General features: G+C 44.0%; 2 protein-coding genes across 11 annotated transcripts in view; one reads left to right on the forward strand and one right to left on the reverse strand.

The window, feature by feature from the left end:
• Positions 1 to 917, forward strand: part of MLLT10 (MLLT10 histone lysine methyltransferase DOT1L cofactor) — a 191,269-nt gene extending 190,352 nt beyond the window's left edge. For all 9 annotated transcript variants that reach the window (XM_053263412.1, XM_053263417.1, XM_053263416.1 and 6 more), the window contains one exon: positions 1 to 917. This exon is cut by the window's left edge and continues 592 nt beyond it. The gene's annotated coding sequence lies outside the window, so the exon portion shown is untranslated.
• Positions 918 to 3,475: 2,558 nt separating this feature from the next.
• The window catches only part of DNAJC1 (DnaJ heat shock protein family (Hsp40) member C1), a 140,883-nt gene continuing 122,036 nt past the window's right edge, over positions 3,476 to 22,322 (reverse strand). For both annotated transcript variants that reach the window (XM_053263422.1, XM_053263423.1), the window contains exons 10-12: positions 13,852 to 13,900; positions 5,151 to 5,635; positions 3,476 to 3,667 (exon numbers count right to left, since the gene is read on the reverse strand). In XM_053263422.1, coding sequence (XP_053119397.1) covers positions 3,599 to 3,667; positions 5,151 to 5,635; positions 13,852 to 13,900 — 603 coding nt within the window. In that variant the 3' untranslated portion in view covers positions 3,476 to 3,598. The remainder of the gene's footprint in view (positions 3,668 to 5,150; positions 5,636 to 13,851; positions 13,901 to 22,322) is intronic.

Below are 22,322 nucleotides of genomic sequence, written 5' to 3' on the forward strand. Positions count from 1 at the left end.
TTTTAAAGGTTGCTGAAAAAACAGATCAGTTCAAAGATGATGAAATCTTACCAGATGAGAAGGCAATTCCAAGTTCTGGTAGTGTTTGACCTAACCGAAGTGCCTGTTGCTTACCTCTGTTGGGTTGGAATGGCTTTATACAGCTGGGCGTGCACTAAACGAGTCTTTGTAAAAGCCACGAGAGTGTTCAACCTTGCACCATTAGCCTTCCCCATTGATCTGCCTTTATTAGAAGTGTGTTGTCACTGTAGATAGCTCAGGCAAATTGTTACCTGGGTTACTTTCCACTAATAAATTATCAAACAAAGAGGAGAGGGGAGAGAGACTTCACATTTCTCATGAAATGTTGTTAACGGGTGAAAAATGTGTTTGAATATTTTCACGGTATGACTATGCAGTATAGCAGAAGATAGTTTTTGAAGTCAAGGGTTAATGACCACTAATCTGAATTTATAAGTGTAAATTATTAGTGGAAAATGCCCAAGTATAATTAGACCTTCACTGTGTACTTAATTGGAAGAACCTATTGTTTCTGCAATATCGCTTGGTTAAACATTGCACAGTTCTTACCTCATTTCTGTAAATAAGGTTTTGTGACTGTTTTGTATTGTGGACGATTCATAAAACGTGAATATTTTGATTTGTAACATTTCTAATTGGTAGATTGAATTGAAAAGTAAAGAATAATTTATTTTTATATGTTCATGGGATTTTTAAGAGTCACAAATCACTTTTGTAGATAATTTACTAAAATTAAATCAGTGTGGTTTAATTTACTTAAACCACTCCTTAATATTCTGTAACAATTTGTACAAAATGTTGCTGTTTTGCCTAGATGTAAAATTGCAAGTTTATATAAAGATATGTACAAAGCTTTGGTTAATAAATTTTAATATTGTTTATGGTTGTACACCTTAGATGAGACTTGGAGATTTCTTGCAACTCCTCCTTTATTCCAGTCCTGATTGTATATGTGTGTCACTATTTGGGTTGTAATGCTTCCTGCAAAGCTTATTTTGCAGCTACCTGTCGAAATGTTTCTATAGTCTGTCTTGGTCTGATATGCTGAAATAAGCTCTATGATCCAGGAGATAGTGGTAGGGTGATGAGAGAGGTCAGTGCTTTCACTAACATGAGCTGTCTCTAGAATCTCCAATTCCCCTCCCTGCCCCCTGAAGTCAGACACCATATACATTCAAAAGTGCTAGCCCATCTTATCGAACATAAATGTAACTTTAGAATAGGCTGTATCCTAGAAGGACCCCTTAAGAAGCAATCTGGTTCAATTTGAGTCTAAATGGTTGTATATTTTACAGGGTAGTGCTAAATTTTTGTTAAATGTTATGCATGGTCTAACAGCAATGCAGATGTGCTCTATCAACCACAGTTTGAGTTAGCAGAGGCAATTTGTCCTTGACAGGGTGAGTCGCTGAAGAAAGGAGGAGTACATGATCTCATAGTCAGGTTAGATAACTGCCTGAATTTAATCTACCAGTCCTAGGTTAAAGATGGCCTCTCTTCAAACTTGAAACTCTATTCAAAGACTCCAGATATTTTGGAGATGGTGATATGGTCCTTATTTTACACTCTTGTATGCCACCCTTAATTTCTAAATGAGGCATGGACATACTAATGTATCAAAATTGGATTTCTGTAAACTCACTGTACTGTTCTGCAGAGGAGAATGCCTGCTGTATCTCTGGGTGATAGTCTGATCTGGTCTTGTCTCCTTGCAGTCAGCTAGTTTATTTCTGCCACGTTTCCATTAGCTGTGGTTTGTTGTCTGCAGACATCCTATCATGAGGTGCCTAGTGCTGACTCTCCATGAGTCACTATTTTAGATGTGTCTCATTCTAATCAGTAAATGATCAGTAATCCAATCAGTAATTCAGTTTGAGGATAAGTAAATCTTTCAGACTCATTAAAGTGAAGTGTACCTCCATTTTTAGTGTGGCTTTAAGAATTTCACAAAACTGATAAACTTGAAATATCCCTGAAGTTCAGCTTGCATTTTAAATAGTTTAGTACAGACCTACACATTCTAAAATGGGCCCCACAGGTGTCCATATAGTCTCCAATGCTTTAATATCTGCATTAAACTGCTGGGAGAGATAATCAGATTTGATGCAGGGTGCCATCAGTATGCTACTGACACCCAAATCTATTTGTCAGTGTCATCAGACAAGAGGCATAACCTCCCTAAATGCTTGCCTGGACTAGATGAAGGCTAAAACAGAATGAATCCAAAGAAGACAGAGGTACTGATTGTGTGGAGTGCAAACTCAGGAGAACACTTTGATCTGCCTGTCCTAGATGGGGGTTACACAATCTGGATCCAAACCTATTCTGGTTTCTCAGGTTGAGGCAGCGGCCAAAAGTGTGTTTTGTATGCTTTGACTAATATGCTAGCTGCATCTATGTTTAGAGATAAATTATCTCAAGAGTATGGCATATGCTAGTAATCTCCGAACCTGATTTCTGTAATGTGCTCTATGGGGCTGCCTTTGTATGTAGTCCAACAGTCGCAACTGGAGCAAAACTTTGCAGCCAGGTTAGTCTCAGGGTCATCCTGAAGAGACCACATTACTCCTATATTAAAAGAACTACACTAACTACTAATATGTTTCCAGGCAAAATGCAAAGCACAGGGTATTTACGAGAATGTTGTCTTCATTATGAGCTCCACCACCCATTGAGATCATCTGGACAGGTCTATCTGTAGTTGTCACCAGTTCAGCTGGTGGCTACTCATGGATGGGCCTTATCTGTTGCCACCCCACAGCTTTGGAATGCACTCCTTGCTGAAATAAGATCCTCCCCATCTCTGCCAGCTTTTTAAAATACTCTTCAGGCACACTTATTCACCCAAGCTTTTTAACTAGAATTGTAGTTTTAAACTGTTTTTTGTAAAGTGCCCAGAGATGTGTTTGGGGCAGTATACAAATGTACTAAATAAAATAATGTAGTTTAGTAACAAAGAATGTATGCCTGAGCAGCTGTAACCTGCTCATTTGCACTATAGTTATGAACAGGTACTTATGTAAAGAACTATAGGATTACTAGACTTAGATGTTCCAATCTCCCACCACACTCTCTTCCAAGTACCTTTTATTGATAGCTGACATACTGTGTTATGTTGTACACACAGTGGAATGTAACATTTGCACAACTACAAAAATGGCAAACCCAAGTTGAACAGTGCAGCCATCATTATTACTCCATTACAAGGATGATTGTGCATAATGCTGTGCAGTATGTCAGCCAGCTTTTGTATGACCTCCCCCTCCTTAAGAGGAGTAATAGTGTGTCTAACCTGTCCAAAGAGAAGGTACACACGTAAGACTAGATGACTTCTGTGTCTTCGTTAGTCACATTGTACCAGTATATACCAAACACAGTAGCTTCTTAAAATATAAATTAGGACAGTGTATATTTGAACATTCCAGTACAAAATTACATTTTAATCTTATCAATGCAATTTTGAAACAAGGCAAAAATTTATTTTTTACTAAGGCACATGACATACTGAGGTACAAAAATACAAGTTACTACATAAGGTGTTTAAAATGTTTCCGGTAAGCAAAATTCTTCAGAATATTCAGCTTCTTGCCATTTTTTTCTTTTGTACAAGTTCCACCAGCAACTTGTATCTAGCCATACACTCTTCCTGGAGAGAGAGGGGGAAAAGATCAGTAAACAGTTTTATGTATGTTTGCTTTTGCCAATAAAGACAACCTTGCAAATCAATTGGGCATTCTACACACTTAATGTAAATTTATGTTTTGGTTAGTGCCTCTTAACAGTCATCTCATGTTACTGAATGTCTCCATGTTGTTTCTACATCTTTGTGCATATATACAAGGTGGCACGCATGGGTGATCTAGCAGCCAACTCTTGAGTATGCAGCAAATGCTTTACATAAATTGCTTTTCATATAGTCAACAGCATACACAACACTATGGAGAAGTTATATAATCAGCCCAACTGCTTTGAGGAAAGGGAAGATTAATCCTTCTGTGACTTTTCTGTGGGGAATGTTTTTTGTGTCCATCTAAAAGAAGCAATCATGGAATATTTCTGCAAAGTCCTGATCAAAAGCATGATGTCAGGAACTAATCACTGGACCAAAGAGTACCTGTCAAGTCCAATATTTTGACTGCTACAACATCACTTAAAAAAAAAATTATGCAAGACCAATCCAAACCTCAAAGATCTACTGGGACAGTGAAAGAAGAAAGGAACATGTGAGAGATTATCCACATTGTGCTCCTGGTTCTCAATAACATTTTGTGAAAGTCCAAGTGTATTGACTCCTCCCCTCACGTTGAATCTTTGGCATATGTAAGATGGCACCTGCTGTTCAAGTACTTCATCTCCAGCTCTTCTTGCAACACTGACCCCTTTTTAGGACCTAGCTATGGACAAGATACATAGCAATGCTTCCCCACTTTGCAAATCTCTTGTTGTCCTTTGTAAGCACTGATAAAACGTTCCAGTTAAATGGAATATTAAATTGTTTATTGACTATTAAGGCATGTTCATTGTTCATTCGCAGAAATAACAGGTGGTGGAGATAGTGATAACTTCCTTATTGACATTTCCTAAGTCACTAATGCAGTCACTTCGTATGGAGGTGCCTGAACGGGTTTGGCTCTGCTTGGGCGCCAGCATTTGAACTGGTTCGGCAGGGTGAAGGTTGGTTCCTTTAAAAAGCAGATAAGCAGGACCTTACCTGCTCCTTTGCCACCCCATTTTTCTGGGTGCGGCACTCACTGTTCAAAAGACCGTGCACCGCTGAAGCGCTGCTCCCAGGACCCTGCACGTGCCATTGGCAGAAAAGTGGTGGGACAGTGGAGAAACAGGTAAGATCTTGCTTACTTGCTCTTTAAAGTAACCAACCCCTACCCTGCCCGTGGTTGCACGAGCCATTCATGCACAGCCCTAGCAATTAGTCCCCTTTAACATGCAAACCTGCTTGCCTTCAGGCTTTATAACCTGGCACTAAATACACCAGGAAAGACAGCTGTATACACTGTCACTTCCCCAAACTATCCAGCTTCAAAAAGATTAGGCTTTGCTTCAGCATTAGGCTGGTGACTTGTATGCAACAGCAGCGGTGCTTTCAATAATACACAAAACCAGAACCCTACCTTACTTTTCCCTGGAACATGTTTTGCAATCTTATCCCAGCGTTCTGCTGTTCCTTTTGGATACTGCTGTAAGGCTAGCTCCAGAAGCTTCTGCTGATTCTGAGTCCACAAGTCTTCTGAACTGCGGCATCGCTCCTTTTTTTTGGCCTCCTCATCACTATACTCCTCTTGCTCTGCAGTGTCAAAATCCTTCTGACGCTTTCCTCTACACTTGTCCTCCGCTGTTTCTTTCACCATTGGCTGTATACTTTCAGGGGGCTTTGCTTTCCGCCTGCGGTACCTAGGTTCACTCAATGCTGTCTCTTGTTGATCTGCTGCTGCCATATCCACTGGTACCAGATCACAATCATACTTTGCTGCTTCTTCCTCTTGCTGCTCTTCCTCTCTTTCTCGCTGGGTGATTATGTCATCTGGCAAGTGTACATTGGTCTTGTTGGATTTTGAGTTTTGGGCCAACATTTTCAGCTCTGAGAGCCTGACAATACCTGTTGGAAACAGCATCATTCTGAGTTGTGATGGGTCAAATGAGCACCAGAGAGGAGAAGCAAGTTGCCATGCTACCATTGGTCATCCTACAGTACTGTTACCTTAAATGTGAAATACTTCTCTAACCTTGAAAATACTGATACATATGAATATAATTAATTTTGGCATCTTTCTTTCTTTTTGGAACATGTCTTTTGGTTTCCATGGTAGCCACACCTGGCTTAAGCAAGCCAGAAATAGCATCAATTAGGTATGCTGTTAAGACCTTCCATTGTATACTGGCTTCTTTGTTAACAGGAATTCCATCAAGCACTGCTGCCATATAGTCTCCATTTGAAATAAATTAACTGCAGTGCCCTCCTTGAAATGAAGGTAGAATACACAGCCACAGTCCTTACTCAATGGCACCTTCAGTTATTTTAATTCATCTTTTAGCTTTCTGGAACAGACACTTCTGGCTGATTCTCATGTTTTATACGCAGTGAGGGGATGTGCACATTCAAGCCCTGTCCGTCTGCATTTACTTCCAGTTTGCTCAGTTTGAAGCCTAATCTAGTAAGAGCAGAAGCAGCTTCAGGAGGTGAGCAAGCTTTTCTAAACAGAACATCTAGCCTCCCCCCCCCTTCAAACTAACTAATAGGAGGAGGGAAGATTTTGAGGGGCTGGTTTCTCTTTAAGGGATAAGTCCTAGTCTGTGTGTGTATTATTTGCCAGGGCTAGCATTTCCAGGGCTAGCAAACTCCTGCGGCATCCAGTTTTTGTTACTCCCTGCCTGGAGGGGGTGGAGTCAGCTAGGGCTACGGAAGGCCCCACATTCTTTTGAGTCACATTCCTGTGTCTCAGTTTGATGCCTACTCTCTACATAAGAGGTAAAGGTCTGAGAGCACAGCCAACAGGGCATTGGAATTTTGCATGGAGTTTAGCGGAAAGTTTTTGGGGGAGCCTGGAACAAGTCCCTGTGATCACAAGGTGCCCAGTGGAGAAGAGAAGGTAAGTACAAATCCCTCCCTCATATTCCTGAGAAAGGCTGTTTGAACAGTTAGAGCTGACCAATACAGCTGAGACTTATCCTTCTAATAAACTATCTATAAATACTGTAAACAGCCAACAAAACCAGTTATGAAGATAGAAAGTCAGCAGGGGAGGGGGCACTTCCTGGTGTATTGCACAGAGTGTCACATGTATGACTATTTGCTCCACAGGCAGAAATCATGGGTGTGTACTCGGTGCAAGGAGCTCCTGGCTCTCAGGGAACAAATTTGTTCCCTTGAGACCAGGTGCCTGCCTGGTGCAGAGGTTGCAGACATCACGCAGTGTCTAGATAGGCTGTTAGGAAGTGCTGTGGAGAAGACAGCTGTCGTGGTGCATGTCGGCACCAACAATGTGGGGAAATGTAGTCAGGAGGTCCTGGAAGCCAAATTTAGGCTGAGAGATAGTATATTGAAGTCCAGGACACCCAAGGTAGAATTCTCAGAAATGCTAAGTGTTCCACACACAGGTACATTGAGACAGGCAGAGCTGAGGGGCTTCAATCATGGATGAGACATTGGTGCTGGGAGGAGGGGTTTAGATTTGTTAGGCACTGGGATACATTTTGGGGCAAGCAAGGCCTGTACAAAAGGGATGGGCTGCACTTGAACCAAGATGGAACCAGACTGTTTGCGCTTAAAATCAAAAAGGTTGCAGAGCAGCTTTTAAAATCATGCCTGAGGAATAGCTGACAGGAGCTGGACAGTATACGGTTCGGTAAATGCTGTCCTTTAAAGTGCGAGGTTGCAAAGGATTTAGATAAAACAGTAGGGGACAGAGCAGAACAACATGTGGGCAGTGAGTGACTCAGCTGTTCCTTGGGTCATCTGCTCAGTTTTAGGCTTTATAGGAAGACTCCTTGTGGTGGCGGGCCCACCCCCAAGGGGTCACCACCGAAGGGGTGATACCAAAGGGGGTTAACCCCTTTGGTGGAGCCACTTTGGGTGAGAACGAGGGCGAGGGCTAGAGAGCTGATGTTTAATTAGTTTTAAGCTGTTTTAGACTTGGGTTGAAGTTGCTGTAATGTATTTGGGTTCGTCTGGATATGGGGGGTTAGGGGGTGCCTTCGTTGACTATGGGGCAGCTATCCTGGTGGTGGTGGTGGTGGGGAATAGTAGTAGTAACGCTGGCAGTTCAGCAGGCCATTTCAGGGGAAGGGTAGTCAGAAATTTAATAGTTGTCTCCCCTTCCGGCTGTCCTGCTAGCTCGTCGACCTCAGGGAGCACTGCCAACAACCCACATAACCTTTCCCTGCTCTTCTGTAATGCCAGGTCGGTCCAAAATAAATCTGAACTCATCCATGATTTGATCATGGATGAAGGGGCCGACCTGGTAGGTATTACCGAGACTTGGTTGGGGGGAGTCTAGTGGTCCAGTTTGGTCCCAGCTTCTCCCTCCAGGATATTCTGTAGAGGAGCAGGTGAGGGGACATGGGCGGGGAGGTGGGGTGGCCGTGGTCTGTAAGGATAACATCTCCCTCACCAGGGTCCCTGCTAGGGTGTCGGACCATATTGAATGTGTGTACTTTAGTTTGGGAACCAGGGATAGATTGGGACTTCTGTTGGTGTACCCATCTCCCCGCTACCCAGTGGAATCCCTTACTGAGCTCACGGACTTGGTCACGGAATTTGTGTTGAAGTCTCCCAGACTCTTGGTGCTGGGGGACTTCAATGTTCATTTTGGGACCAATCTGTCCAGGGTAGCTCAGGAGTTCATAGCAGCCCTGACAACTATGGGCCTATCCCAAGTGTTCTCTGGACTGATGCATATTGCAGGTCACACACTTGATTTGGTATTTTACTCTGATCAGGGTGGTGTTCTGTGGGTGGGGACTCCTGTGATTTCCCCATTGTCATGGACCGACCACCATCTGGTTAAGGTTGGACTTACAACCACTTCCCACCTCCACAGAGGCGAGGGGCCCATTAGAATGGTCCGCCCAAAGAAGTTACTGGATCCAGTAAGATTCCAAGAAGCCTTGGAGAGATTCAACATTTGCTTTGCTGGTGACTCTGTTGATGCCCTGGTTGAGAATTGGAACAACTTGCTCACCAGGGCAGTAGAAATGATTGCTCCCAAGCTTCCCCTCTGACCTGCTTAAAATTTGGCCCCTTGGTATACAGAAGACCTACGGGGGCTGAAGCAGCAAGGTAGGCAACTGGAGCGCAAGTGTAGGACGACTCGACTCTAATCTGGCAGACTGCGACATAGAGCACGTTTAAAGATCTATGCTCAGGCAATACGTGCAGCAAAGCGGCGGTTCTTTTCTGCCCCTATTGCCTCTGCGAATTCACGTCCAGTGGAGTTGTTCAGGGTTGTGAGGGGACTTGTATCTGCCCCCCCCCCCCGAACCAGATTTTGGAGTCATCAGTTACCTGCTGTGATGTGTTTAAAGAGTTTTTCGCAGATAAAATCTCTTGGATTCGGAACGACCTAGATGGAGACTCCACAATTAATTTGATCTCTGAGCTGGAGGTGCCCAACAACTCCTCTTATGTGATTCGACTGGATCGGTTTCGGTCTGTGACTCCCGAGGATGTGGACAAGCTGCTTGGAGCAGTGAGGCCTACCACTTGTTCTTTTGACCCTTGTCCTACATGGCTTGTTTGATCTAGTAGTGAGGTTGTTGTATATAGCCTGGTGGAAATCATAAATGCTTCTCTGAGGGAGGGCAGGATGCCTCTTTGTCTTAAGGAGGCAATCATTAGACCTCTTCTAAAGAAGCCTGCATTAGATCCCTCAGAGCTGAGCAATTATAGGCCTGTTTCCAAACTCCCATGGCTGGGCAAGGTAATTGAGAGGGTGGTGGCCTCTCAGCTGCAGGCGGTCTTGGAGGAAACTGATTACCTAGACCCATTTCAAACTGGTTTTTGGGTGGGCTGTGGGGTAGAGACTGCCTTGGTCGGCCTGAGGGATGATCTCCAATTGGCAATTGACAGAGGAAGTGTGACTCTGTTGGTCCTTTTGGATCTCTTGGCGGCTTTCGATACCATCGACCATAGTATCCTTCTGGAACGTCTGAGGGAGTTGGGGCTGGGAGGCAATGTTTTACAGTGGTTCCGCTCCTACTTCTCGGATAGGTTCGAGATGGTGTCGATTGGAAACTGTTGCTCTTTAAAATCTGAGCTCAAGTATGGTGTCCCTCATGGATCCATACTTTCTCCAATGCTTTTTAACATCTACATGAAATTGCTGGGAGATATCATCAGAGGATTTGGAGCTGGGTGTTACCAGTACGCTGACGACACCCAGATCTACTTCTCCATGTCAACTTCTTCAGGAGCTGGCATATCCTCCCTAAATGCCTGCCTGGAAGCAGTAATGGGCTAGATGAGAGAGAATAAACTGAATCTGAATCCAGATAAGATGGAGGTACTTATTTTGTGGGGTCAGAACTCTAGAGACGATTTTGATCTGCCTGTTCTAGATGGGGTCACACTCCCCCAAAGGAACAAGTTCGCAGTCTGGGAGTACTTCTGGATTCACACCTCTCCCTGGTTTCTCAGGTTGAGGTGGTGGCCAGGGGTGCTTTCTATCAGCCCTGGCTGATACGCCAGCTGCGCCTATTTCTCAAGATCAACAACCTCAAAACAGTGGTACATTTTTTTTGGACTTTTGTAATGCGTTCTACATGGGACTGCCTTTGTACGTAGTCCGGAAACTTCAGTTAGTTCAGAACGCGACAGCCAGGTTGGTCTCTGGGTCATCTCTGAGAGACCATGTTACTCCTTTACTGATGGAGTTACACTAGCTGCCAATAGGTTTCTGGACAAAATACATAGTGCTAGTTATAACTTACAAAGCGCTAAACAGCCTGGGCCCTGGGTATTTAAGAGAGCGTCTTCTTCATTACAAGCACCACCGCCCATTGAGGTCATCTGAGGAGGTCCGTCTCCAGTTACCGCCAACTCATTTGGTGGCTACACCGAGACGGGCCTTCTCGGTCACTGCCCCGAGACTGTGGAATGTGCTCCCTGCTGAGATGCGTTCCTCCCCATCTCAGGCAATTTTCAAAAAAACACCTGAAAACCCATCTTTTCGCCCAAGCTTTCTCAGCTTCCTAATATTTGTGGGTTTTAATCTCTGGTTTATTTTTAAATTGTTAAATTGTTTTTACGTTTTTTGTATATGTTTTAAACTGGTTTTATGTTATTGTAAACTGCCCAGAGATGAAAGTTTGGGGCGATATACAAATTTGATAAATAATAATAAAGAGGAAACAGAAGGTTGTGCCTTTCCACTCTGGTCAAAGAGTAGAAAGAAAGATAGTATACACCAGATAAGAGATTCAGCGTATAGGTGCTTATATGCCAATGCCAGAAGCCTCCAAGCCAAGATGGGTGAGCTGGAGTGCTTGGTTGCTAACACAGACTTCTTTGGTGATTCTGTCCCCATGTTTCTGTTATGCCCACTATATCTATTTCTAACACAGACACTTTGAATTTCAGAAAATGAAACTTCTCCAAAAAGAGGAGTATGGTGAAAAGAAAGCTGAGGGGGGAAATCAGGAGAGTCACTTCGCTCCAGAGTGCATGGAGTTTACTCAAAACCACAATACTAAAAGCCCAGTTAGATTGTATACCCAAAAGGAGGAAAGGTACCACTAAGTCTAGGAGGATGCCAGCATGGATAACAGGTAAAGTCAAGGAAGTCATAAAAGGGAAGTAGACTTCCTTCTGAAATTGGAAGGCCTGTCCAAATGAGGAGAACAGAAAGGAACACAAATTCTGGCAAAACAAATGCAAGGTGACAATAAGGGAGGCAGAAAGAGAGTTTGAGGAACATTTAGCCAGAAGCATCAAGGGGAATAACAAAAACTTCTTTAAATACATCAGTTGCAGGAAACCTGCCAGGGAGGCGGTTGGACCTTTGGATAATGAGGGTATGAAAGGGATTATTAAGGAGGATATGGAGATTGCAGAGAAGCTAAACGAGTCCATTGCGTTTGTCTTCACACCAGAGGATACTGAGCATATACCTCTTCCTGAAATAGTTCTTTAGCCTCCATCCCTAAAAAGCCTGAGTCAGATAGCAGTGACGAGAGATGATGTTCTAAACTCTCTGGAAAAACTGAAAACTAACAAATCGCCAGGGCCGGAGGGCATCCATCCTAGAGTCCTCAAAGAACTCAGATGTGAAATTCCCAGCCTCCTTGCTAAAATATATAACTTATCCCTGCAATCAGGTTCTGTACTGGAGGACTGGAAAGTAGCAAATGTAACACCGATTTTTTCACAATGGAGGGAAGTAAGAAGTGGGGTCCCCCAGGGATCTGGACTGGGACCAGTGCTTTTAAATTTTTTCATAAATGATCTAGAAGTAGGGGTAAGCAACACGGTGGACAAATTTGCAGATGATACCAAACTCTTTTAGGTAGTGAAATCCAAAACAGATTGCGAGAAGCTCCAAAAGGATCTCTCCTAACTGGGTGAGTGGGCAACAAAATGGCAAATGCGCTTCAATGTTGGCAAGTGTAAAGTGATGCACCCTGGGACGAAAAACCCCAACTTCAAGTAAATATTAATGAGATCTGAGCTGTCGGTGACTGACCAGGAGAGGGATCTTGGGGTCGTGGTAGACAGCATGTTGAAAGTGTCGACTTAATGTGCGGCAGCTGTGAAAAGGCAAATTCCATGCTAGGGATCATTAGGAAGGGGACTGAAAATAAAACTCCTAATATTATAATGTCCTTATACAAAACTATGGTGCAGTCACACCTGGAGTACTGCGTACACCACATCTAAAAAAGGACATTGTAGAACTGGAAAAGGTGCAGAAGAGGGCTACAAGGTACAGAAGAGGATCAGGGGCCTAGAGCACCTTTCTTATGAGGCAAGGCTACAACAACTGGGGCTATTTAGTTTAGTAAAAACGACAACTGCGGGGAGATATGATAGAGGTCTATAAAATCATGCATGGTGTGGAGAAAGTGGATAGAGAGAAATTCTTCTCCCTGTCACATAACACTAGAACCAGGGGTCATCCCATGAACTTGATTGCCAGGAAATTTAGGACCAGTAAAGGGAGGTACTTTTTTGCACAATGCATAATCAAAGTGGAATTCTTTGCCACAAGATGTGGTGACAGCCAACAATCTGGATGGCTTTAAGAGCAGTTCGGAGAACTTCATGGAGGAGAGGTCTATCAATGGTTTCTAGTTGGAGGGCTATAGACCACCTCCAGCCTCAAAGGCAGGATGCCTCTGAGTACTAGTTGCAGGGGAGTAATACAGGAGAGAGGGCATGCCCTCAACTCCTGCCTGTGGGCTTCAAGCAGCCCACTGTGTGGGCCACTGTGTGAAACAGGATACTGGACTAGATGGGCCTTGGGCCTGATCTAGCAGGGCTATTCTTAAGTTCAGTAAAATCAGCCAGTACAGTAAGCACGGGCTTTAGCACATACTTTTACCTTTCTCAAGCCTCTGCCTTGCCTTGTGCTTCCAAATGAGAGTGTTCACCAGATGCTGCTGCCAAGCATCCACCACACCCTTTCAACAGCACTTTTGAGGGAGTTACTTCCCCCCTGACCTTCCCAGTGCTGTAGAAGAAGCACATCACTTCTCTCTGCCAATGCATTGATTTTATGTTGCTGCTGCAGAGGAGACAGATACTGACTGAGATTCTCCACAATGCAAGAAAGCCTCCGTTCTCAGTCATCACATGTGCACCGGGTGAAGGAAAGAGAAATGCATTACCATCTCCAAGCCTGGCAGGACAGCCAAGGACCTGCTTGGCAGTGACATCAGAGCAGAGCGTCCCCTGAAAATGTGAACCAATAAAGATCTGCTCACCTCCCCCAGGCATAAGGAACTAGCCATGCCTAGTCTAGCCTGCAGTAAGGTGGGCAGAAACTAGTCTATGGTCCACTGAGAAACCCGAGATTGCTAAGATTTTTGCAAAGAATGCTGGAACATGACTGGATGCAGCAACAGCAAGGCTTAAGCACGAGTGCATTCCCAGGATCACTCAAAGAGTTAAGTTACACCTTTACTGCCAAGAGATCCTGGTCATGCTCTCCTGGTTTAAATTTTAAACAAACCAGTCAGTGGAACATAGGGGTTCTAGTAAGAATATAGTAAAATACTTAAGACTGAGAAGTCAGCCCACTGTTGGTCAATTGGATACCTTTATTCACTCATAAATTAACTTATTTCAAGAAGCAAATAATATAGGCATTGGAAACTTACCTGGAGCACATGTAACTGTGTCCTTAATCTGTTTGGCTTTCATGGTAACCTGTTGTGGGGGGAAGCATTTAATACATATATTAAAATGTTTTATAAGACTATTCAACAAGATGACTAGTAAAACTGATCAAAGTGGCAGGAATCCAGCTTCAATGAAGAACAACAATAGTCTATTTAGGCCAGTACTGTTCACACTGACTGGCAGTGGTTTCCAACCCAGCTCTCCAGATGATCAGACTTTCCTAATTCTATGGTCCACCATGACTTCACTGGAAATAATACCACCTGAACCTAGGGTCTCGCGTACGATAAAAGCCATAGAAACAGGCCAGGATCCCAAGCTCCATGCATGGTGTTTGGTATTTTCATGGGTGCTCTTTGGTTTCTTTTTATTTATTTTTTACTGGTCTTGTGGTAATGAGCATGAATTGTCCCCCTTGCTAAGCAGGGTACACACCTTGGTTTGCATTTGTATGGGTAACCACATGTGAGCACTGCAAGATATTCCCCTTAGGGGATGAGGCCATCGCTCAGTGGGAGAGCATCTGCATGCTTGCATCATGCAGAAGGTTCCAGGTTCAACCCCTGGCATCTCCAGGTAGGGCTGGGAGAGTCTCCCGCCTGAAACCTTGGAGAAGCTGCTGACAGTCTGGCAGCAGCTAGATGGACCAATGGTCTCACTCAGTGGAAGGGAGGTTCCTATGTTCCTAAAAGTCCCCCAGAAAAGTTAGAAGTCCGCCTGGAGCAGCATTCCACAAGGAACTAATCTCATCTCCACCCCACCCCAAAGAACACATGCAGTGGTGCTTCATGAACACATGAACACACACACCTTTGGGATTCCAACCATCATCTTTAAAGGGTTAAGAGTTATTGTGAAAATAGCAGCCTAGCATGCAAAACAGACTTTAATGTGGTTATTAACTGCAGGTTTTCTGAACTGACAGCAAAGAATTCTCAGATTTCATTGTCATGAAATAATATCATTTGTTTGTCTGAGAGGATGTAAACTGATTCTGCTTCTCTCTGTGGCCACTAATCTCTTGCATTCAGGTTGCAATAACAGACTGATGGGAGGATTTGCTGCTTGCATGGAAAAGGCTCGGGTAGGCAGCAAAACAATAGGCAGGTGGGCAGATATAAGCACACTTTTCTAATTAGGATGGTGCCTGGTAGCATGAAGCAAAGGGGTGCAGTTATAAGCACATCCCATATGGCAAAGGGAGGATAGTGAAATGATTAACTGCCACTGGGCCATTCAGATTGCACTTACAGGTAGAAACACACTGCCTCTGCCTACCTGTTCATAGACTCAGAGTCTACTATGTTGAACACACTTAGAGGGGAGAGAGCTTGGCTAAGAAGAGGTGTATTGGTTGCCAAGAGGCTCATTCTTTAACACTAGAAAGTTGTTCTAGTAAGAACTAATCATTTCCTTTCACTATCCCCACAACTAGACTAAATTTGGTCCAAATTAGCTAGGCAGCTCATACATTAGCCCACTTGCACCTCAAACGTTCATGTGTCCACCATCTTGATTTGGGGTGGATGACATCATCACAAACCATGCATTTGAGATGTCTCTGTGTCCCTAAAATTTGTTCCCAAATTGCACCTCAAATGTTCCTGTGTCCGCCAACTTGGATCAGGGTGAATGACATCATTACAAACTATGCCCTTGAGCCATCCCTATGTGTCCCTACACCTGTAGCAAACTTGGTTCAAATCAGTTAGGCAGTTCAAAAGTTAGCCCAATTGTCACTCAGATGTTCACATATCTGTCATCTTGGATCGGGGTGGGTGACATCATTACGAACTACACCATTGAGGTGTCCCTATGTGTCACTCACTACAACTGTACCAAATTTGGTTCAAATCAGTTGGATGATCCACAGGTTAGCCCTCTTGCACCTCAAATGTTTACATGTCCACCATCTTGAATCGGGGCAGATGACATCATCACAAACGACACCACTGAGATGCCCCTACAGCTGTAGCAAGTTTGGTTCATATTGGTCCAGGCATTGATTGGCAGGGGTGGGGTTACACACATGGACACGTAGACGGAATGAGGGTGATCTTAGAAGCCTACTGGAAAGTAGGCTTTTAAAAAGTTTTACTTTTTTACTCAGTTTTACTAGTAAGGGACACATGAGACGTGTGTGTGTGTGTGTGTGTGTGTGTGTGTTGCTCTCTCATGCCATTGTGAATCTGCCTTGAGAGGAGCTCCAGAAACATTCAATTCTCAGCTGCCTCTTGAGGATCTCACATTATCTGAGCACTTAGGTACACTATATCTATGAAGGCCTGGCCACTAAGTGATAGACATATTTATAATAGAACCCTGACCATTTGGGGTGTGTTTGTGTGTCCCCTGGATCAGTATCACGAGAACAGAGCAGTCCCAGAGAAGACAAAAGTTGGTCATTAAGAGTCTGCTGAGAGTCTTGCACTCTTCTTCTACCTGGTTCTTGCCCTGCAACTCCTCCTTTACTAGCAGAGCCTTTCTCCAGTGGCACTGGGGTGGGGCAGTCTCCACTTGATTGAAGGGTCAGCTTGTAAATGGTGTTAAAAAGAAGGGCTCCCTTTGGACTCCAAGGCATAAGATTTGTGTGGTTTCTGTATCAACTGAGCAACTTGCCCAATCTCAGCCAAACTATAAAAAAGTGCCACAAATGGTGAGAGGAGAAACCCATTCTGCTCCACTGTGTATCTCCATGTGCTCCCAGTTTCCCTACTTATGCTCACAAAATGGCAACATTCACATGTGCTGCAAATTCAATGCGTAGGCTAAGGAAACCAAGCTACAAATTCCAGATAGCAATGATACAGACACCATATACGTGTGCTAACATAACACACTGAGAAGGAACTTCTGGAACAACTGGAGCTTGCTCTCTGTGCTCCCCGAGAAAGCTTAGAACAAGTGAGCCAATAATTAAGTGGAACCAGAGGAGCTCACCCATCACTGGCATCCGGGGTAGAATGCTCAATTATTTCTTCATGTAGTAAAAGGCTAGGAACAAGAGAGGAAGCCCAAAGCTACAAATTCAGCAAGTCAAAAATGGGTCAAAGAACAGATGTGTGGAAACAGACACAGAGCACTGATACAGGTAACCAGGTCAACTGGCAGAGACTCTGATTAAAGAGAACGGAGGACATCTTCCCTTTCACAATCATAACGCTGGACAAAAACAAATCTAATTAATACCACCAGTTCAACCCAGGAAAGTAATTTAATAAATGCCGCATTATTGTTTCACTTACAAATAAAAATGTGATATGATTAGGCTGATTGTTTTGAAAATACCTTGTTTTGTTCTTAAGAGTTGAAATGGCCAACACATTAAGCCATTGCTTCAAATGTTTAGATCAGGCCTGCTCAACTTTGGCCCTCCTGCAGATGTTGGCCTACAACTCCCATAATCCCTCGCTATTGGCCCCTGTGGCTGGGGCTTATGGGAGTTGTAGTCCAAAAACAGCTGGGGGGCTTAAGTTGAGCAGGCCTGGTTTAGATCCTTAGGGCTGATTCTCACCACAACTGGCATGACCAGTTGTAGGTTAAGCAGTTCCAGGTTGATTATGAGGTTCTGATAAATTAGCTGCTACATACTTACAAGGTCATTACAAAAGCTGCTAAAATAATTAGCAAATAGGCAAGGGGAAAACATGTATATTGGGACGTGGGTGAGAACCTGGATTTCAGCAGTGAAATAAACATGCTCAAGCTTCACATGACCCCCATCCTGCTAGTCAGTTTGGTCTGGATTAACCTGTTTAGCAGAAGTGCTGTTAACTAGAACCTCATAGATGAGTATTTTTTATTACAAGGCCCGGGAAGATGGTGGCAGCTCCCATCAAACTTAAGTCAGTCTCCCTGACAAATTGTTTATTAGGCTTGTACGAAGCTTCAGCCAAAGCTGAATACTCCACATAGTCTGCCTGGCACCATGCAGAGACTACCATTTGTGCACTTTTTCTAGTGTTGCTGAGGCTCCTTTAAGGGAAACTGAGCTCTTTTGTGCCCCAGCACCATTTGCAAGGCATTCATGAAGCACTGGGGATGGTAGTCCTTCCCAGTGCTTTCATCGTAGAGCTGAATGGGGAAAGTATTGGGAAGGGCTGAACTTCCCAGTGTTCAATGCATGCTTTTCAAGATAATGCTGGGGTTTGAGTGGGCTCCATTTCTCTTAAAAGGGGACCTCCAGCTCCAGCTAAAACACAGCACTACACAGAGATCAGCATGGTGGGAAATGGCTCTCACATTGGAGAGGTTTTTGCCAGAGTCCTATTCAGCTGACCTGGACCTCATTTTTACTACTAGTAGAAATATCTTGGGGAAATACTGACCCAAACGGTTGACAGGGGAAAGGGAAATGCCGGTGGGTGGGGGGAGACAAATTGAAGGAACTGCTAGGAGGTGCGTGTTTATTCCATCTAGCCCCTCCCCCTTTCTGGGCTGGGAGACCAGCTGAAGGCTGGCCTCTCCCAGCCTTTCCTCCCTCACAGCTTATCAGTTGCTCTGCCCTTCCTAATTGCTCTAACATTGAGCACCTGAGTCAACTCTGCCACCCAGTGGGTCCCACCCCCCTTGGCACTTCCAAAGGAGGACAATGCTGGGGCACAGCCTCTGGTAGGTGGGCTGCCTGCAGGTGGCTGCTGAAGCCAGCCAGCAAAAAGGGTGGCCTTCAGGGGTGGGATCGAGGGCTGGGATCAATGTATTGTAATTGTTTTGGACTCCTAAAAAGGAAGACTCCTGCTCACTACATTATTATTGTTGCCTAGTAATTGGCTGGGCCTGGCTTGGTACAGGTATGTGTCTCGGGTTGTCCAGAGACAGGGAGGCGGAGGATGACTCTGGGGCAGCTATTCCAGTGATGGTGGGAAATCGACAGAGACATGGTCCAGGTAGGTCAGCGGACCATTACAGGGGAAGGGAATTCAGAAATTTAACTGCTGTTTCCCTTTACAGCAGGCCTACCACCTCTCTGACCTTGGAGAGCAGTGCCAACAACCCATAGAACTTCACTTTATTACTCATAATGCCAGTTCAGTCCAAAATAAGTCTGAGATCGCCTATGACTTGATTATGGGTGAAAAAGCCAACCTGGTGTGCATTACAGAGACCTGGTCGGAAGAGGCAGGTGGTCCGGTTTGGTCCCAGCTTCTTCCGGTGGGTTACTCCGTAGTGGAGCAGGTGAGAGGATATGGGCAGGGTGGTGGTCTATAAGAATACCATCTCCCTTACCAGGACCCCTTTTAAGGAATTGGCCTATATGGAATGTTTTAACCTAAGTCTAGGGACCAAGAATAGACTGGGAGTTTTGCTGGTGTATCTATCACCCTGCTACCCAATAGAGTTCCTAACTGAGCTGATGGACCTGGTTGCAGAGTTGGTATTGCCGTGCCCCAGGTTGCTGTTGGTGGGGGACTTCAATGTTGTCAGGAGGGGTTCGGGAGTTCTTGGCAGCCACAACTACTATGGGCCTATCCCAACTGGTTTCTGGACGAAAGCATGATTCAGGTTACACACTCAATTTGGTCTTTTGCTCTGATCAGGGTGGTGTTCCATGTGTGGGGACTCCTGTCATCTCCCCATCATCATGGACGGATCACCATCTGGATAAAGTAGGACTTGGAACCACAACCCACCTGTGCAGGGGTGAAGGACCTATTAGGTTGGTTATTGGGAGGTTACTGGATCCAATAGGATTCCAAGAAGCCTTGGAAGGGTTTGAAGTTGGCTCTGGTAGTGATTCTATCGACGCTCTGGTGCAAATATGGAATAATGAACTCGCTAGAGCAGCTGACACAATCACTCCTAAGCATCCTCTCCGACCTGCTTTCAAGTCAACCCCGTGGTATGCGGAAGAACTACGTTAGTGGCGAGGTAATCAACTAGAGCACACGTGGAGGAAGACTTGGCACAAATCGGACAGGTCGTAACAGAGCACATTTGAAGATCTATGCTCTGGCAGTGCGGGTGGCAAAGAAGCACTTCTTTTCTGCCCATATTGCTTCCACAAATTCATGTCCTGCTGAGGTATCTAGGGTTGGTGAGGGGGCTAGTTTATGCCCCTCCCCCTTGAACTTGAAACTTGTGATGACATCTCCAGTGATTTTTTTGCAGGTAAAATCTTTCATATTTAGGCTGAGTTGGATTCCACAGTTACTGCAGAGTCTATTGTAGAGGTGTCCAGCAACTCCTCTTATAGGATTAGATGGGATCACTTTCAGTTTGTGACTGCTGAGAATGTGGACAAACTGCTTCAGACTGTGTATCCTACAACCTCTTCTCTTGACAGCTGACCAACTTTTTATTTTATTTTTATTGTTAAATTTATACCCCGCCTTTCATTAAGAAAATCCCAAGGCAGTGCACAATAAATTTTAAAAACAAGATTATTACAGACACATTAAAACTCTGAGCTAAAAAATATAAAAACAAATCTGATTTTTTAAAAAAAATCTTTTTAAAAACTTGGCTTATTTCATCTGGTAATCGTATTATCAGAGAGTGTCTGGTAAACATTATAAATGCTTCTCTGAGGGAGGACAGTATGCTTCCTTGTCTTAAGGAGGCTATTGGACCTTATCTGAAGAAACCTGCATTAGATCCCCTGGAGTCGGCTAATTACAAACCCATCTCAATTTGTACCCAAATCTAGCTGATTTGGGCAACATGGAGACAGAATTATGGCTAGATTTGGGTCCAAATAGAATCAAACCAGATTCAATTCGAGATCCGGATTCCTCCTGTGAATTCCCCCAGATACCAAGCTTTCATTTAATGAATTTTTTTTTTTTAAGCTGAGCTCTAGCCCTTGTAGAAGTGGAGTTATGGAGCAAAATGTGTGGTCACTATTTTTCAAGTGTGGATTCTTTGGTGTATAATAACTTTTCCTTAATCCCTAAGGAAAGGAATCCCTATGGGATTCATTAGACACCTTCATTTCGTCTATTCATTTTGACTGTCCTCGGATAGTGCCAACTGTCAACTGCTATGTGCCAACTACAACCCGCTCCCACCCGCAAGGCAGTGGGGTACTGCTCAGTTTATGTTATAGGAATTTTTCAAGTAATTAGACTCTTTGGTGTCTAATAACTTTTCCTCATAATGAATCCCTATGAGGATTCATTAGACACCAAAGAGTCTAAACACCTCAAAAATTCCTAAAATATAAATGGAGTACCCAGTGGCTTGTGGGTTGCGGGGGGTAGTTGGCACATAGGATGCCACTAATTCCCCACCCCCACTCACAAAGCAGTGGGGTCAAAATAAACAGAAAAAATGAAGATGTGTAATGAAGACACCAAATAATCTAAACACTTCAATATTCCTAAAAAATAAACTGAGTACCCCACTGCCTTGCAAGTGGTGGTGGTGTAGTTGGCACAAGGAAGTTGACAGTTGGCACTGTCCAATGACAGTCAAAATGAACAGAAGAAATGAAGGCGTATAATGAATCCTCGTAGCGATTCATTATGAAGAAAAGTTATTATACACCCAAGAATCCATCCAAGCACTTGAAAAACAGTGACTGCACATTTTGCTCCATACTCCACTTTTACAATGGCTAGAGCTTAGCTTTTTCTTTTTAAATGTAAAGCTGGGAATCTATGTTAGGGTCAGGATAGGGCAACTTTGAATCTCCATTATTTCCTATGGTGGAAACATACAAAATCAGTAAAACCCTTTAAAAAATCATTAAAAATCAACCAAGTGCCCCACTGCCTTGAAATCTGGGTGGCAGGTGGCACCCATAAGGACCTACCCACCAGCCAAATTTGGTGCCCCAGGACCTTTATAAGTGGTCCAAACAGATCTGAATCAAATAAAATCAAATCCAAATTGAATCTGGGGTGATTCAGGGGAAGATTTGGACACAAAACATATCAGAGGTGATTCAATTCGGTCACAAATCAAATTTAAAAATCAATTTGTGCACATCCCTACCCATTTCTAATCTTCCATGGTTGGGCAAGGCGACTGAGTGGGTGGTGGACTCTCAGCTCCAGGCAGTTTTGGATGATACAGGTTATCTAAACCCATTTCAAACCGGCTTTCGAATGAGCTATGGGGTTGACTGTCTTGCTCGGCCCGATGAATGATCTCCAATTGGCTATCGACAGAGGGAGTGTGGCTCTGCTGATCCTTCTGGATCTTTCAGTGGCTTTCGATACCATTGCCCATGGTATCCTTCTGGGTCACCTGAGGAGGGTGGGATTAGGTTGCTCTGTTTTACAGTGGTTCCATTCCTACCTCTCTGATAGATTCCAGATAGTGTCCCTTGGAGACTGTTGCTCTGCAAAGTGAGAACTGAAGTATGGAGTTCCACAAGGCTCTATAATGTCTCCAATGCTCTTTTAACATCTACATGAAACCGGTGAGAGAGATCATCAAGATATTTGTTGCAGGGTCTTATCAATATGCTGATGACACCCAGATCTGTTTTTCCATATCTTCATCA

Source organism: Hemicordylus capensis, chromosome 6 (assembly GCF_027244095.1).
Source record: "Hemicordylus capensis ecotype Gifberg chromosome 6, rHemCap1.1.pri, whole genome shotgun sequence".
NCBI lineage: Eukaryota > Metazoa > Chordata > Lepidosauria > Squamata > Cordylidae > Hemicordylus > Hemicordylus capensis.